The sequence below is a fragment of the Mobula hypostoma genome, chromosome 30 (genome assembly GCF_963921235.1).
Source record: "Mobula hypostoma chromosome 30, sMobHyp1.1, whole genome shotgun sequence".
NCBI classification, from domain to species: domain Eukaryota; kingdom Metazoa; phylum Chordata; class Chondrichthyes; order Myliobatiformes; family Myliobatidae; genus Mobula; species Mobula hypostoma.
In genome coordinates, this window is record NC_086126.1 from 12,964,186 (window position 1) to 12,980,440 (window position 16,255).

Sequence of the window (16,255 nt, forward strand, 5' to 3'; positions counted from 1 at the left end):
GGTTTCTTTCCCACAGGCAGTTAATCTGATCAACCATTCCAGTTACACCCCTGCCCCCTCTACCTACTATCTCAGCACTGCACGTTAAACCGATTTTATATTGCTGCTGTTGTTCTGCGAGTGAGGGGGTCAGGGATTGTTATAGAACATAGAAATCTACAGCACATTACAGGCCCTTCGGCCCACAATGTTGTGCTGACCATGTAACCTACTCTAGAAACTGACTAGAATTACCCTACCGCATAGCCCTCTATTTCCCTAAGCTCCATGTACCTACAGCCGGTGATACTAAACCTGACTGTGCTTGTGAACGATGCCTTATAAAGCCTCACCATTACATCCTTGTTTTTATATTCCAGCCCTCTCATCATATTTGCCTTCCTTTACCGTCGGCTCAACCTGCAAGTAAACCTTTCAGGAATCCTACACAACGACTGCCAAGTCCCTTTTGCTCCTCTGATTTCTGAATGCATTTGGAAAGCAGTCTAAACCTTTATCCTTTCTACCGGAGTTCGTGGCCGTACGGTGTATTCCAGCCGCCATTTCTTTGCCCCATTCTCCTAGCCTGTCCACGTCCTTCGGCAGGCTCCCCGCTTCCTCGGGGGAGGTATTAGGATCAAGAGAGCGTTTCGGGTCGTGTATCTATACCAGGTTAGCCCTCTTGTCTAAACCGCGGCAGAGACAAACTTCCAGCCTGTCCGTAAAGCGAAGGAGACGAAGTGTACTCCAGAGAAGGGATTTGTTTAAGTAGATTGGATTAGGTGAAGTCTGGTGACAAGGAGTGAACACACTAGCACGTACAGCAGTGGAGCCAAAAGCTCTGGAGCTTGTTCCCCTTTCAACATCTCGTGTAATTCGAAGCAGTTGCAAGTTTTTATTGACCTTAAGAAGAGTGGTTTAAAATTGAGAAAAATTGGGCGGGGTTGGTGACGGCGGGGCGAATCTCATTCAAACCTAGGAAATATTGAAAGGCAAAAACAACAGAAAATCTGTAGATGCTGGAAATCCGAGCAACACATACATAAAATGCTGGAGGAGCTCAGCAGGCCAGGCGGTGTCCATGGGACAGAGTGAACAGTCGACGTTTCAGGCCGAAACCCTTGATCAGGAGTGGGAAAAGAGTGAGAGGTCAGAGTAAGAAGGTGGGGGGAGGGGAGGAAGAAGTACAAGGTGGCAGGTGATGGGTGAAACCGGGGGGTGGTAAAGAGCTGGGAGGTCGAATGGTGAAAGAGATAAGGGCTGGAGAATAACCAGAGGGAGGTGATAGGCCGATAAGGAGGGGAATGGGAATGGGGAATGGTGAAGGTGGGGGGGTGGGCAGTTACTGGAAGGCTGAGAAATCAATATTAACGCCATCAGGTTGGAGGCTACCCAGATGGAATATAAGGTGTTGCTCCTCCACCCTGAGTGTGGCCTCGTCGTGTCAGTAGAGGAGGCCACGGACTGACACGTCGGAATGGGAACGGGAAGTAGAATTGAAATGGGTGGCCTCTGGGAAAACCCGCCTTTTCTGGCAGACAGAGTATGGGTGCTTGGCGAAGTGTGGCCTCCCAATCTGCATCGGTTCTAGACAGAGAGGATGAGGAGAAGATGTTTTCTATAGTGGGGGGAGTCTTAGTTTAGAGGGCACAGGCTCAGTATACAAGAAGGTCCCTCTAGAACAGAGATGAGGAGAAATTTCTTCAGCCAGAGGGTGTTGAATCTGTGGAATTCATCGCCACAGATGGCTATGAAGGACAAGTCATTGGGTATATTTCAAAAGGAGGTTGATGGGTTCTTGATTACTAAGGGTGTCAAAGGAGAAGGTGAGAGAATGGGGTTGAGAGGGATAATAAATGAGCCATGATGGAATGGAGGATTGGACTTGATGGGCTGAATGGCCTAATTCTGCCTCTCTGCCCTTCGGCATAAAAGTAATCTTTTATGCCAAAGTAATAGAAAGTGATCTGGGCTGTACCCTCCAAATATCCGGACCTGCCTCTCGTTTTTTTTTGCACCACCTTACTTTCCCTTTTCTATTTTCTATTTATGATTTATTATTTAAATTTTTAATATTTACTATCGATTTGTACTCCAGGGAGCATGAAGCGCAGAATCAAATATCGCTGTGATGATTGTACGCTCTAGTATCAATTGTTTGGCAACAATAAAGTATAATCTTGAAATAGTTAGTGTGGCTCGGAAATGTTGGTTAAAAAGCCAAGGCAGTATTTTATACTCGGCAACATTCAGCGATGGGACACTGTTGAGAATTAGATGCTCCAATATATTAGTGCTTCGAACTCGTGTGACAAGTAAACCTGGAAATTTGCACTCAGCAATGCACACAAAATGCTGGAGGAACTCAGCAGGCCAGGCAGCATCTAGGAAAAGTGTACAGTCAACATTTCAGGCCGAGACCCTTCATCGGGACTGGAGAATAAAAGCTGAGGAGTAGATTTAAAAGGTGAGGGGAGGGGAGAGAGAAACTCCAGGCTATGGGTGAAACCTGGAGGGGGAGGGAATGAAGTGCGTGGAAGTGGATTGGTGAAAGAGACAGAAGACTATGAAAGAAGGGAAAATGAGAGGAGCACCAGAGGGAGGCAATGGGTGGGCAAGGAGATAAGGTGAGGAAGAGAAAAGAGGATGGGGAATGGTGAAGGCGGGGTGGGGTGGGGGCATTACCGGAAGTTTGAGATGACATGGTCCTGCCATCAGGTTGGAGGCTACCCGGACAGAATACGAGGTATTGTTCCTCCAACCTAACCGTGGCCTCATTGCGACAGTACAGGAGGCCATGGACTGACACATCAGAATGGGAATGGGAAGTGGAATTAAAATGGGTGGCCGCTGGGAGATCCTGCCTGTCCTGGTGGACGGCGCATAGGTGCTTAGCAAAGAGGTCTCCCAATCTACGCCGGGTCTCTCCGATATACAGGAGGCCACACCGGGAGCACCAGACACAGTAGGTGACTCCAACAGACTCACAGGTGAAGTGTTGCCTCACCTGGAAGGACTGTTTGGGGTCTTGGATGGTAGTGAGGGAGGAGGTGTAGGGGCAGGTGTAGCACTTGTTCTGCTTGCAAGGGTAAGTGCCAGGGGGGAGATCAGTGTGGAGGGATGAATGGACGAGGGAGTCGTGTAGGGAGCGATCTCTGTGGAAAATAGGAAGGGGGGGGTGTTGGGAAAGATGTGTTTGGTGGTGGGATCCTGTTGGAGATGGCGGAATTTCTCAAACTTCTGGAAATGTCCCCACCACCCCTCTCCTATATAATTACCCACCCCCTTTCCCCTCTCTCTCCTTCACCTCCCTCTGGTGCTCCTCCCCCCTTTCCTTACTTCCATGGCCTTCTGTCTCTTTCCTCGGCATACACATAACCAAGGATCTCATGTGGTCTGTACATACTGGTTGTGTGGTGATAAAAGCACAACCGCACCCCTTTCACCTCAGATGGTTGAGGAAGTTTGGTATGGGCCCCCAAATTCTCAGAACTTTCTACAGGGGCACAATTGAGAGCATCCTGACTGGCTGCATCACTGCCTGGTATGGGAACTGTACCTCCCTCAATCGCAGGACTCTGCAGAGAGTGGTGCAGACAGCCCAGCGCATCTGTAGTTGTGAACTTCCCATGATTCAGGACATTTACAGAGACAGGTGTGTAAAAAAAGGCCTGAAGGATCATTGGGGACCCGAGTCACCCCAACCACAAACTGTTCCAGCTGCTACCATCCGGTAGACAGTACCGCAGCATACAAGCCAGGACCAACATCTTTTCCATAGATGTTGCCTGGCCTGCTGAGTTCCTCCAGCATTTTGTGTGTGTTGCTTGGATTTGCAGCATCTGCAGATTTTCTCCTGTTTGCACTCAGTGGCCACTTTATTAGGTACACCTGCTTGTTAATGCAAATATAGTTGAGTGAACTCGGCCTTTTCTCCTTGGAGTGACAGAGGATGAGAGGTGGCCTGATAGAGGTGCGTAAGATGATGAGAGGCATTGATCGTGTGAGGCTTTTTCCCAGGGCTGAAACGGCTAATATGAGAGGGCACAGTTTTAAGGTGCTTGGAAGAAGGTACAGAGGAGATGTCAGGGGTAAGTTTTTTACGCAGAGAGTGGTGAGTGTATGGAATAGGCTGGTGACAGTGGTGGAGGCGGATATAATAGAGTCTTTTAAGAGACTCTTAGATAGTTACATAGAGCTTAGAAATATAGAGGGCTATGGGTAACCCCAGGTATTTCTAAAGTAAGTACATGTTTGGCACAGCATTGTGGGCTGAAGGGCCTGTATTGTGCTGTAGCTTTTCTATGTTCTAAATATCTAATCAGCCAATCATGTGGCAGCAATTCAATGTATAAAAACATGCAGACGTGGTCAAGAGGTTTAGTTGTTGTTCAGACCAAACATTGGAATGGGGGAAGAAATGTGATCTAAGTGACTTTAACCGTGGAATGATTGCTGGTGCCAGATGGGGTGGTTTGAGTATCTCGAAAACTGGTGATATCCTGGGATTTTCACGCACAACAGTCTCTACAGTTCACAGAGAATGGTGTGAGAAACAAAGATCTTCCAGTGAGTGACAGCTCTGTAAGCGAAAGTGTCTTGTTAATGAGGGAGGTCAGAGGAGAAAGGCCAGTCTGGTTCAAGCCATCTTGCAGGGATGCCCACCGTGCCCTTCCACGACATGCCGAGGAGATTCTTGGACGGGCTGCTCCCGCGCACCTTTCACTTTCTTGCCTTCATCTGCCAAACGGACTCACCATGGCAGTACGTTTTACCACCCGGCGACAGGAGAGGTCCCCAGTGGAAATCTCTCTATGGAGGGGGCCTTCCCCTGTACCTTGAGGACCTGGGGTGGAAGGTGTTGCCTAAGGCAGTACCGTGTAGTGGGCTTTTAAATCAGTTTACTGATACCCCGTCCACTTGTCCATTCTGAGACCGGGAGGAGCTGGTGTACCACGTTTACATGGATTGTAAGAGGCTGCAGCCCATGCTTGACTATCAGAAGGGGCTGCTCCTCAGGTTTTCGTTACCCTTCAGCCCTGATATAAGGGCGTCCAGTATGGAAGGGGGCGTGGCACTTGGAGGATTTACAGGCGGGCTTGCTGCTGGGCCTGGCCAGGATGGCCACTCGAAGGTCCAGGTCGCGGCCAGGCCGAAGGCTCTGCTGGAGCCGACTTCCTGGCCCTCTTCCGCAGAGTGTACCGCTCGGACCCGGAAAAGATTGGGAGAGCGCTTCACCGAGCACCTTGGCTCTGTGTCCGCCACAAAAAGCAGGATCACCCAAAGGCCGTCCATTGCAACTCTACTTCCCATTCCCATACGGCAGTCCCCGGCCTCCTCTACTGCCACGATGAGGCCACACTCAGGGTGGAGGAGCAACACCTTATATAGCCTCCAACCTGATGGCATTAACATCAATTTCTCTAACTTCTGGTAATCACCCCCTCCTCTCTCCTTCACTAATCCCTATTCCTGTTTCCCTCTCTCACCTTACCTCCATACCTGCCCAACACCTCCCTCTGGTGCTCCTCCCCCTTCTATTTCTTCCATGGTTTTCTGTCCTCTGCTATCAGATACCCCCTCCTCCAGTCCTTTATCTCTTCCTCCAATCGACATCCCAGCTCTTTACTCCCACCTCCCCTCTCCCGGTTCCACCTATCACCTGCCACTTTGTACTTCTTCCTCCCCTCCCCCCACCTTCCTCCCTCTTCCCGATGAAGGGTCCCAGCCCGAAACGTCGAGGCTGTTGAGGCTGCCAGACCTGCTGAGTTCCTCCAGCGATTTGTGTGTGTTGCTGATGGAAAGTGTGTCAACAGGCTGCACTGCCGGGGGGTGGGGGCTGGACTCCGAATACTGGGGGTGACTGGGGCTGAGAAGTTAAATCGTGAACTTGCTGAAGACTGCCATGCTTCAAGTAGGCAGCGTCCATCATTAAGGACCCCCACCACCCAGGACACGCCCTCTTCTCACTGCTACCATCAGGAAGGAGGTACAGGAGCCTGACGGCACACACTCGATGTTTTAGGCACAATTTCTTCTCCTCTGCCGTCAGATTTCTGAACGGACAACGGACCCACCTGTGAACACTACCTCACTATTTTTTGGGCTCTTATATTGCCCTGCCCCTTGAATTGAATTATAGGAAATGCGGCTCAGTGGCAGAACACGTGCTTTGAATGTTTGAGGCCGCCGGTTCAATCTCCGGCATCTCCACTCTCAGTTGGCAAAATACTGGGGGTGGCACGGTAGCATGGTGGTCAGCACAGCGGTTTACGGTACCGGCGACCCGGGTTCAATTCCTGCCGCTGCCCGTAAGGAATTTGTACGCTCTCCCCGTGACCGCGTGGGTCTCCTCCCACAGACCAATAGCGTACCAGTTAGTAGGCTCAATCATGCTGGAGTTTCAAGCAACACACATAAAAGTTGCTGGTGAATGCAGCAGGCCAGGCAGCATCTCTAGGAAGAGGTACAGACGATGTTTCGGGCAAAGACCCTTCGTCAGGACTAACTGAAAGAAGAGCTAGTAAGAGATTTGAAAGTGGGAGGGGGAGGGGGAGATCGGAAATGATAGGAGAAGACAGGAGGGGGAGGGATGGAGCCAAGAGCTGGACAGGTGATTGGCAAAAGGGATATGACAGGATCATAGGACAGGAGGCCTAGGGAGAAAGAAAATGGGGAGGGGGGGAAAAAGCCCAGAGGTTGGGCAAGGGATATAGTGAGAGGGACAGAGGGAGAAAAAGGAGAGAGAGAAAAAGAATGTGTGTATATAAAAAAAGGCATCCGTTAGTCTTGCGATAGCATGGATCTGCGCCTGGAAAGTCTTCACTCTCCAGGGCGCAGGCCTGGGCAAGGTTGTATGGAAGACCAGCAGTTGCCCATGCTGCAAGTCTCCTCTCTCCATGACACTGATGTTGTGCAAGGGAAGGGCATTAGGACCCATACAGCTTGGCACCGGTGTCGTTGCAGAGCAATGTGTGGTTAAGTGCCTTGCTCAAGGACACAACACGCTGCCTCAGCTGAGGATCGAACTAGCGACCTTCAGGTCGCTAGTCCAATGCCTTAACCACTTGGCCACGTGTATGTATATAAATAAACAAACAAATAAATAAATAAATAACGGATGGGGTACGAAGGGGAGGTGGGGCATTAACAGAAGTTTGAGAAGTCAATGTTCATGCCATCAGGTTGGAGGCCACCCAGACGGAATATAAGGTCATCGTAAATTGTCCCCGCAATTAGGCAGGGGTTAAATCAAGGGCGCAGCTCGAAGGGCCACACAACAAATTTCAGCCATGTGGCAGTGATTCTAAACCTGATTGTGACTCTGAGAATCAGAGAATTTATATTGTAAAGTGGGTGCACTGTGCTGTCCGCAGTTGAACGGAAGCCAGTTTTGGTACAACAGGGGGATGCCACTGGAGACAGGCACAGAGACCGCGGTTTGCCCTGGAGTGTGCTTTATTTATCAGCGTCCCCTTGCTTCTTTGCCCTGTACTTCTCCATGAAGTCCGCGTGCTTTTGCCGAAGGATCTCTTGCTGCTTCTTGAAGCCGTTCATCCTGGAAGAGAGAGGAGAGTGTGAGTGCTGGGAAGTCTGGGCGGCAGGGGCCCGCAACGTTCGAGGTCAGTTCATCCTCAAAGTGCCTCATGTCACCACGGAGGTTCATTTTCTCGCGGGCATTCGCAGTGGAGTCAATGAAAAACTACACACAGATAAAGACGGGCGAACGTCCAGGGGGCACGAGAAGGCAAACTGGGGGAGCACTCTCCCTGCAGCGGAGCCGACTCCCCCCGCATTGGGCAATTGGGCAGGGGTGTGCGGCGGGGACCTGCTGCCGCCTCACCGGTTTGATCCTGGCCTCCGGCGCTGGCTGCGTGGGGCTGTACAACGAGGGGGTCTAATCCCCAACTGCCTGGGTGCTCCGATTGTGTGAGAGGGGTTGACAGCCAGATCATTTACAGGGAGATGAGTGTGGGGTGGGATTTAGTGGGTTGCTTTGAGAGCTGCCATAAACTCAACAGGTGGAATAAAATGGTGGGGGGGGGGTGCGGTGGTGTAGATGGGTCCCTGATTGTCGGTGCAACTTCATGGGTTGAAGGCCCTGTTTCCAAGCAGGATGGGCATAAGACAAAATTAGGCCATTCAGCCCATTGAGTCTGCTCCACAATTTGATCAAGATTGATTTATTATCCCTCTCAACCCCATTCTCCCGTCTTCTCCCCGTAACCTTTGATGCCCTGACTAATCAAGAACCTACCAACCTCTGCTTTAAATCTACTCAGTGACTTGGCCTGTGCAGCTGTCTGTGGCAATGAATTCCACAGATTCGCCACCCTCTGGCTAAAGAAATTCCTCCTCATCTCTGCTATGAAGGGACACCTTTGTATTCTGAAACTGTGCCCTCTGGTTGCAGACTCGCCCACTATTGGAAACATCCTCTCCACATTCACTCTTATCCAGGCCTTTCATTATTCAATAAGTTTCAATGAGACTCCCCTTCATTCTTCTAAATTCCACCGAGTACATGCCCAGAGCTATAGATTGAGACTTGAGGCTATGGGCCTACTCCGGGATTCAGGCCTGTGGACCGAACGTGGTTCGGAATGCTGTTGCTTGCTTTTGTTGTTTGCGTGATTTGTGTTTTTTTTCTTTCTCTGCGCATCGGGTGTTGGTCTTTTCTTTTTAATTGGGCTCTTTCGGGTTTCTTGTTTGGTGGCTGCCTGTAAGCAGACGAACCTCAAGGATGTATAATTTACACACATTTAGATGATAGATGTACTTTGAATCTTTGAATTTTTCAGTTCCAGGATCACCTCCAGTGGCAGCATATCCTTTCTTAGACAAGGGGCCCCAGACTACCTCACAATAGTCCAAATGACTCTCCGTGTCCTGGAATAACAGTGCCCGGGGTAGGGTGGGGGAAGCTTTGACAGAAGGACCACACTTACAGCTGAGGGTGAACACTGTAAGTACAGGAATAACTAATGTTCAGTCAATATGCTCTTGATAGATCCATAAAATACGACAGGTACTTGGGGCAGCTATAGGGATAAGGCCACAGGTTACAATTCATGAAAGTTGATCTCAGGGACAATATCAGGAGATATAAAGAGCCTCAAGTTTATTGTCATTTAACTATTTAAATGTATATAACCATCTAACCTATATAGGAACGAGACAACATTTCTCCAAACCAGGGTGTACACGTAACACACAATAACTTATGAAGGTAAGGATAAAAGGTAAGGATGGATTATGTGTAAATAACAGACTGAAGTGTACAGATTAAATATTGTCATGTACAGAACAGATTAGCCAGTGACACTTCGAATGCGATGCGGCAGGGAGTTCTGAGGGAAGAAATTGTTTCCCATCCTGACCGTTCTTGTCTTTGTGCATCGGAGTCTCCTGCCTGATGGTAGAAAGTCAACGAGGATGCTGGATGGACGGGTGGGACCCTTGGTAATACTGAGGGCCCTGCGTACACAGCGCTCCTGATAAATGTCCCCGATGCCTGGTAGGGAGATGTCTCTGAGCCTCTGGAATGTATGAGGCTCTAGATTAGCAAAAGAAAATGACCTACATGTATTTTCCTAGTGCATTTCACATCGATTGCAACTGTGGTACTTATCAAGTGCAGTTGGACTTGGAGGGCAGGAAAACATATAGGCATCCGTTAGTCTCGTGAGACCATGGATTTGCGCCTTGGAAGGTTTCCAGGGCGCAGGCCTGGGCAAGGTTGTATGGAAGACCAGCAGTTGCCCATGCTGCAAGTCTCCCCTCTCCACGACACTGATGTTGTCCAAGGGAAGGGCATTAGGACCCATACAGCTTGGCACCGGTGTCGTCGCAGAGCAATGTGTAGTTAAGTGCCTTGCTCAAGGACACAACACGCTGCCTCAGCCGAGGCTCGAACCAGTGACCTTCAGATCACTAGACCGACGCCTTAACCACTTGGCCACGCGCCAACACACAGCAGCCAATAATGCGCATGGTGAGATCCACAATCAAGCACCATTAAGGATCTTTACCATCCGAGACACGGACCCTTCTTCTTATTACCTTAGGTCCCACGCCGCCAGGATCAGGAACAGTTATCACCCTCCAACCATCAAGCTCCTGAACCAGCGTGGATAACTTCACTCACCTCAACCCTGAGCTGACTCCACAACCTACGAACTCACTTTCTTTACAGCTCATGCTTCAGTATTGCTTGCTGACTTATTTTTATTACTTGCACGATCAGAGGTGGAGAGAGTGAACAATTCCAAGTTCCTGGGTGTCACCAAAAGCACTCGCAAATTTCTGCAGATGTACTGTGGAGAGCAGTCTGACTGGCTGCATCACTGTCTGGAATGGGGGGCGGGGGTGGGGGCTACTGCACAGGATCGAAGTAAGCTGCAGAGAGTTGTAAACTCAGTCAGTTCCATCATGGGCACCAGCCTCCGTAGTATCCAGGACATCTTCAAAGAGCAGTGTCTCAGAAAGGCAGCGTCCATCACTAAGGACCCCCGTCACCCAGGACATGCCCTCTTCTCATTGCTACCATCAGGGGGGAGATACAGAAGCCTGAAGGCACACACTCAATGATTCAGGAACAGCTTCTTCCCCTCTGCCATCCGATTTCTGAATGGACATTGAACCCATGAACACTACTTCACTACTTTTTTATTTCTATTTTTGCACTACGTATTTAATTTAGCTATATACATACTTATCGTAATTCACAGTTTTTTCTCTATTTATCATGAATTACATTATACTGCTGCCGATAAGCAAACAAGTTTCACCGCGTATGCTGATGATATTAAACCAGATTCTGATTTGTCTTCTTTAGTACATTGTTTGTTGGTCTTTGTTATGTACAGCTTCCATAAATCCTGTTGTACTTCTTTATTTTCCTGTAAATGAATCTCAGGGTAGTATACAGTGAGATGCATGTACTCTGATAATAAGTTTACTTTGAACTTTGAAAAGATTACGGCCAGCAAGGGTCACAAACTGTCCACAGTGGTGGAACACGTCACTGAGTACCTTGTCGTCTGCTCTGTGTGCGTCAGGAGGATTAATACTGTCTGCGACTGCCCAGTGAGTGTGGGGAGGGGGGAGGTGGCCGCTTCCCTGCGCGGGTCTGCTCCCTCTCCCCCGCCCCCGTTCCTGGCTGCAGCCGCCGACGTCTTAAAGTGGTTAAGAGAGATCCTTTTGAGTGCGATCTGAGAACAAGTCAGCTTCTGTGGGGTATCGCATTCCCCATTCAGTGGGATGAATGGGAAGTGTGAATAGTTCTGTCCAGCCCTGACGCAGTACCACAGCGCTAGTGGCCAGGCTGGGCTGGGGGGGGCGGGGCGGGGAGAGGGTGCACACAATGGGCAGGCAGCCTCGCTTCAACGCAGTCAATCGCTCCGAGGCAGAATCGGGGCACGGCGCGAGCGTCACGGGTCCCACCCCCACCCTCACTGAGGGCCAGGACGTGCGGCACCACACGTAGGCCCGCGGGGGGGGGGAGGCCCCGCCCACTCCTGGCGGGAGCCAGTCCGCCCGCCTGCCCGGGAAGTACGCAGGCAGCGGGGCACTTCGAGCAGACGTGAGCGCAGACCCGTACGGCGCGGAAACAGGGCTCCAGTCCCTGTGACTCCCACCGCTGGCCAAGTGATGCATGTGCTCATGGAAATGTTTCTTAAGAGCTACTGACGGCATGAACATTGAATTCTCTCATGTCTGGTAATTTCTCACACCTCCCCTTCTCTTCTTCCGTTCCATATTCTGTCTCCTTCCCCTCCCTCACCAGTCCATCACCTCCCTCAGGTGCCCCTCCTCTTTCCCTCGCTCCCACGGTCCACTCTCCTCACCTATCTAATTCCTTCTTCTTCAGCCCTTGACCTTTTCCACCTATCACCTGCCAGCTTCTTACTTCGTACCCTCCTCCCCCCACCGCTGACCTTGCCCCTCATCTATCACTTGCCAGCTTATACTCCTTCCCCCCCACCCCCAGCTTCTTATTCCGGCTTCTTTCCCCCCTTTGCTTTCTGGTTCCGATGAAGGGTCTCGGTCCGAAAAGGTGACTCTTTATTCCTCTCCATAGATGCTGCCTGACCTGCTGAGTTCCTCCCAAAATTTTATGTCACAGACCCTGCGGACCAGCGAGGGGGCGCCGGGTAGCGGCAGGTCTTGACGCACCGGCAAGTCATTTATCTGAGTTTATTGATGACCAATTTTTTTACTGAGCTGAGGAGGTTTGGCTTGTCACCTAAGACACTTAGAAATTTCGACAGATGGAGAGCATTCTGACTGGCTGCGTCATCATCGTCTGGTACGGGGAGGGGCGTGGGGTTACGGCACAGGATCAAACGAGGCTGCAGAGAGTTGTAAGGTCAGTCAGCTGCATCGTGGCCACCAGCCTTTGTCGTACCTGAGACATCTTCAAGGAGCGGTGCCTCAAAAAGGCGCGTCCACCATTATGTGCCCCCATCACCCAGGACTTGTCGCTCTTCATTATTTTATGAGATAAGAGCGCGGAGCAGGTCACCCTGGCTTTTCGAGCCGCATCGCCCAGCAAACCCCAACTTGACCCAAGCCTAATAACGGGACAATTTACAATGACCCACCAACCGGTACGTCTTTGGACTGTGGGAGGAAACCACAGCACCTGGGGGAAACCCTAGCGGTCTTCCGGAGAATGTACAAACTCCTTGCAGGCAAACTGAACCCAGGTCGCTGGTTTATTCTCCTGTAAATGCCGGCAAGAAAATTAATCTCATGGTAGGATACGTTCCTTGTCAATAAATTTACTTGATGTTTTACTTTGATGGCTTGTGTTTCATACCCTTGAGCGGTGAGCTGGTTTTAGCATGGGAGTTGTCGGGGTGGGGGGGTGGGAAACAGTGGTCAGCCGACTTCTCTGCCTGTGTTACTCGTGAGGTTGAGGGATCCCTGAATCCTGCCGCTGACTCGGGAGGTCGCCAGTGCACAGCAAGATCCCACGGGGAGGTGGAGGTGGGTGGCGGGTGAAGGTGTTGGAGTGGACTGACTTGATTGTCAGTTTTACTGGTCTGCCCGACAGATACGCACTGGGCCCAGCTTGGAGCACTTGGCATTGACGCCGAGGGTGGCCCAGTGCCTCGGTTTACGTGACGCAGCGTGACGGCGGTACCTCTGGCACTGCAGCAATCTGCTTCACGGTCACTTACCAGGCGCACGTCGAAACGTACAGGGAATTGCAGCTCATGTGCACAACCTACTGAGATATACATAAACACTGTAGACAATTCTAATTGTAATTCCCATTATGCATTATAACTTATAGTATCTTTTGTGTTTTGCACTGTATTTCTGTCGCAAAACGACAAATTTCACAATATACGTCAGTGATCATGAAGCTGATTCTGATGCTAATTCTGGATGAAGGCCGGCTTCTCGTTGCTACCATCGGGAAGGAGGTACAGGAGCCTGAAGGCTCACACTCAACAATTGAGGGACAGCTTCTTCTCCTCTGCCGTACTTTTTTAAAATTTCCGCTTTGTACTACTTACTTAATTTAATCATTTAATATACTCTCTATAATTCAGTCTTTTTTCTCCTCTGTTTATCACGTATTGCATTGAACTGCTGCCGCGAAGGTAACAGATTTCACGACACGTGCCGGTGATATTAAACCTGATTCTGGGGCTGAAGTCTGCGGTCTGGACACTGGAACCAGCTGCCAGTCCTGGGCTTGAATGACAGTGTGTTTGGGTGGGAAGGAGGAACGGGGCTTGTTTCTGCCGCTGCCGTTTTGTTCCTTGCTGCTTTGTCCGTGTTGTCCAGCCGAGCACTGTGGGTAGGTTATGCTGGCGCCAGAATGTGTGGCCCCCACCCCCCCCAGCACGTCCTCAGGTTGTGTTGGTTGTCGACGCTGTGTATTTCGATGTATATGTGATAAATAAACTGGAATCTTGATTCTGATTCAACGAGCTACCTCTCTCTCCCCTCGATGTAGAGAGCGAGCCTGTCTGAGACACCAAGGTGCTGGGTAATGGACTCTAGTTTTAGTTCGATTCAGGATCAAGGTCTCTTTGGGGGCTTTTGCTGTAGCTTGCATGGCAGGTTGGGGGGGGCAGGTTCGGTAGTTTTGCTGGTGCGAGTGGGGTGGGAGGGGGGGATTGCTGTTGCCCCTGCGAAGGGTGGGGAGGGGCGGTTTGGGGCTCCCATGTTCTATTATTCATTCTATGGGATCCCTTGTTTCGTGGATGTCTGTGAAGAGTACGAATTTCAGGCCCTGACGAAGGGTTCCGGCCCGAAACGTTGACTGATCGTTTCCACGGATGCTGCTCGACCTGCTGAGTTCCTCCAGCGTGTTGTGAGTGTTGCTTTGACCCCAGCATCTGCAGAGTATTCTGTGTTTACGAATTTCAGGTTGCATACTGTATAAATTCTCTGATACTAAAGGGACCTAAATCTAGACCTAAATATTTCAAAATACATTTATTATCAAACTATGTATACATTATACAACCTTGAGATTCATCAACAGGCAGCCACGAAACAAAGAAACCCAACAGAACCCGTTAAAAAAAGACCGTCAAACACCCAATGTGCAGAGAGAAAAAAAATATCACTTCCAACAGATAAAATAAAAAATCTTTATTTATATAATAAAAATAATATAATTATATAAAATTATATTTTTATATAATTATATTATAAAATTATGTTATATTTTGGGCAGGAGGAGAAGATGGCGGCGCGATGCAGCGCCCATAGCCTCTCCGGTGAAATGATATTGTATTTGTTAAATAGGGGCCGTGCACAATCCTGATTTGATGGAGACAGCCGTGAGAGCACGGAGGAACATCTGGAGTAACTTCTGAAATGCCCGGTTCGCTGTCGCTGCTACTGTGCGATCGAGAATCTCCGGAGGGAAGGCCTCAAAATCCTCGGCTTTGCCTGCTGCTGGCGGACAGGGCTGGGGTCGAAGCGCTTGGCAGAGATGGTGCTCAGTGTCAGAGGGCTGGTCAGAGCTCGAAGTTTTCAGACGACTCAGAGCCAGTCTGTGGTCGGGCATGGCAGGGAGAGTTTTCTTCCTTCTCCCGTCTGCGTGAGATGTGGGACTTTTGAGAGACTTTGAACTTTTTTAACCGTGCCCATGGCCTGTTCTTCATCAAGTTATGGTATTGTTGCACTGTTGTAACTATATGTTATAATAATGCGGTTTTTGTTAGTTTTTCAGTCTTGGTCTATCCTGTGTTTTGTGATATCACACCGGAGGAATATTGTATCATTTCTTAATGCATGCATTACTAAATGACAATAAAAGAGGACTGAGTGTCCTCATAATCTAATCTATTGTTTTTACATAATAAAAATCTTTATGGCATCTTTCCCCATTGATAATGCTAATGACATCCTCTCATGGGGGAAGCAATATGGAAGGAGGCAAGAGGTGGCAGCTGAACTAACCTGACTGTTGGACTAGAGGCTGATAGAAATCAGTGCAGGCGCAGTAAAGATCAAAAACTTAAATCAGCTAACAGAGGATGAAAGTACAAAGCTGCCCACGGTTAAAGAAATCAGAGTCACCATCTGTTTGAACTGGACTTTAATCCTCCATTCATGAGGCAAGCTCCAACCCAAACTCAGAACTCCTTATTCCGAAGATTATCCGGGTATTTCCTGAAGACACAGGTCATTTGGTCTGCGGGCACCACAGTATCACAGCTCAGGGTGTTGCAGAGTTCAGAGTTCGGTCGGGAGTCTGTATGTCTGCCCCGTGTTCCCCGCTTTCCTCCCACAGTCCAAAGGCGTACCGGGTAGGTTCACTGGTCACTGTGAATTGTCCTGTGGTTAGGTTAGGGTTAATTGGGTTTGTTGGGGGTTGCTCGAAGGGCCAGGAGGGCACCGGGGACAATTTACAGCGACTAATCAACCCACAAACCCGCACACCTTTGGGACGTGGGAGGGAATCGGAGCATTGGGCGAAAGCTCAGAGAGCCACAGGAGAAACGTCTGGACAGGCAACTTTGATGGTCAAGATTCAAGATTACTTATTGTCATTCTTCAGTACAGGAGTGTAAAGGAGAACAAAATGATTATTATTCCGGATCTGATGCAGCATTAAAAACACAAACACAATAATAAACACACACACACAGTAAGTATACGAGCAATCCTTTTGAACACAACGTACAAGCAACTGCTGAGTGTGGCTGTACCACCTGTACCTAATACTGTGGCTGCAGAGTGCATGTCCGTGGTCTTCTGCTGCTGTAGCCCGTCCACTGCAAGGCTTGACCTGTTGTGC

At 49.7% G+C, this 16,255-nt stretch overlaps 1 protein-coding gene and 1 long non-coding RNA gene across 4 annotated transcripts in view; one reads left to right on the forward strand and one right to left on the reverse strand.

Moving 5' to 3' along the window:
• Positions 1 to 7,285: 7,285 nt before the first annotated feature.
• dnajc4 (DnaJ (Hsp40) homolog, subfamily C, member 4) overlaps positions 7,286 to 16,255 on the reverse strand; it is a 274,824-nt gene continuing 265,854 nt past the window's right edge. The window contains exon 7 of one of the 3 annotated variants that reach the window (XM_063036118.1): positions 7,286 to 7,537. In XM_063036118.1, the coding sequence (XP_062892188.1) occupies positions 7,438 to 7,537 (100 nt within the window). In that variant the 3' untranslated portion in view covers positions 7,286 to 7,437. The remainder of the gene's footprint in view (positions 7,538 to 16,255) is intronic. The other 2 variants (XM_063036121.1, XM_063036120.1) reach the window with 2 other exon arrangements.
• Positions 11,268 to 15,552, forward strand: LOC134339525 (uncharacterized). Its single transcript, XR_010016423.1, has 3 exons — positions 11,268 to 11,700; positions 12,062 to 12,738; positions 14,755 to 15,552. It is a non-coding gene; the product is annotated as an uncharacterized LOC134339525 (long non-coding RNA).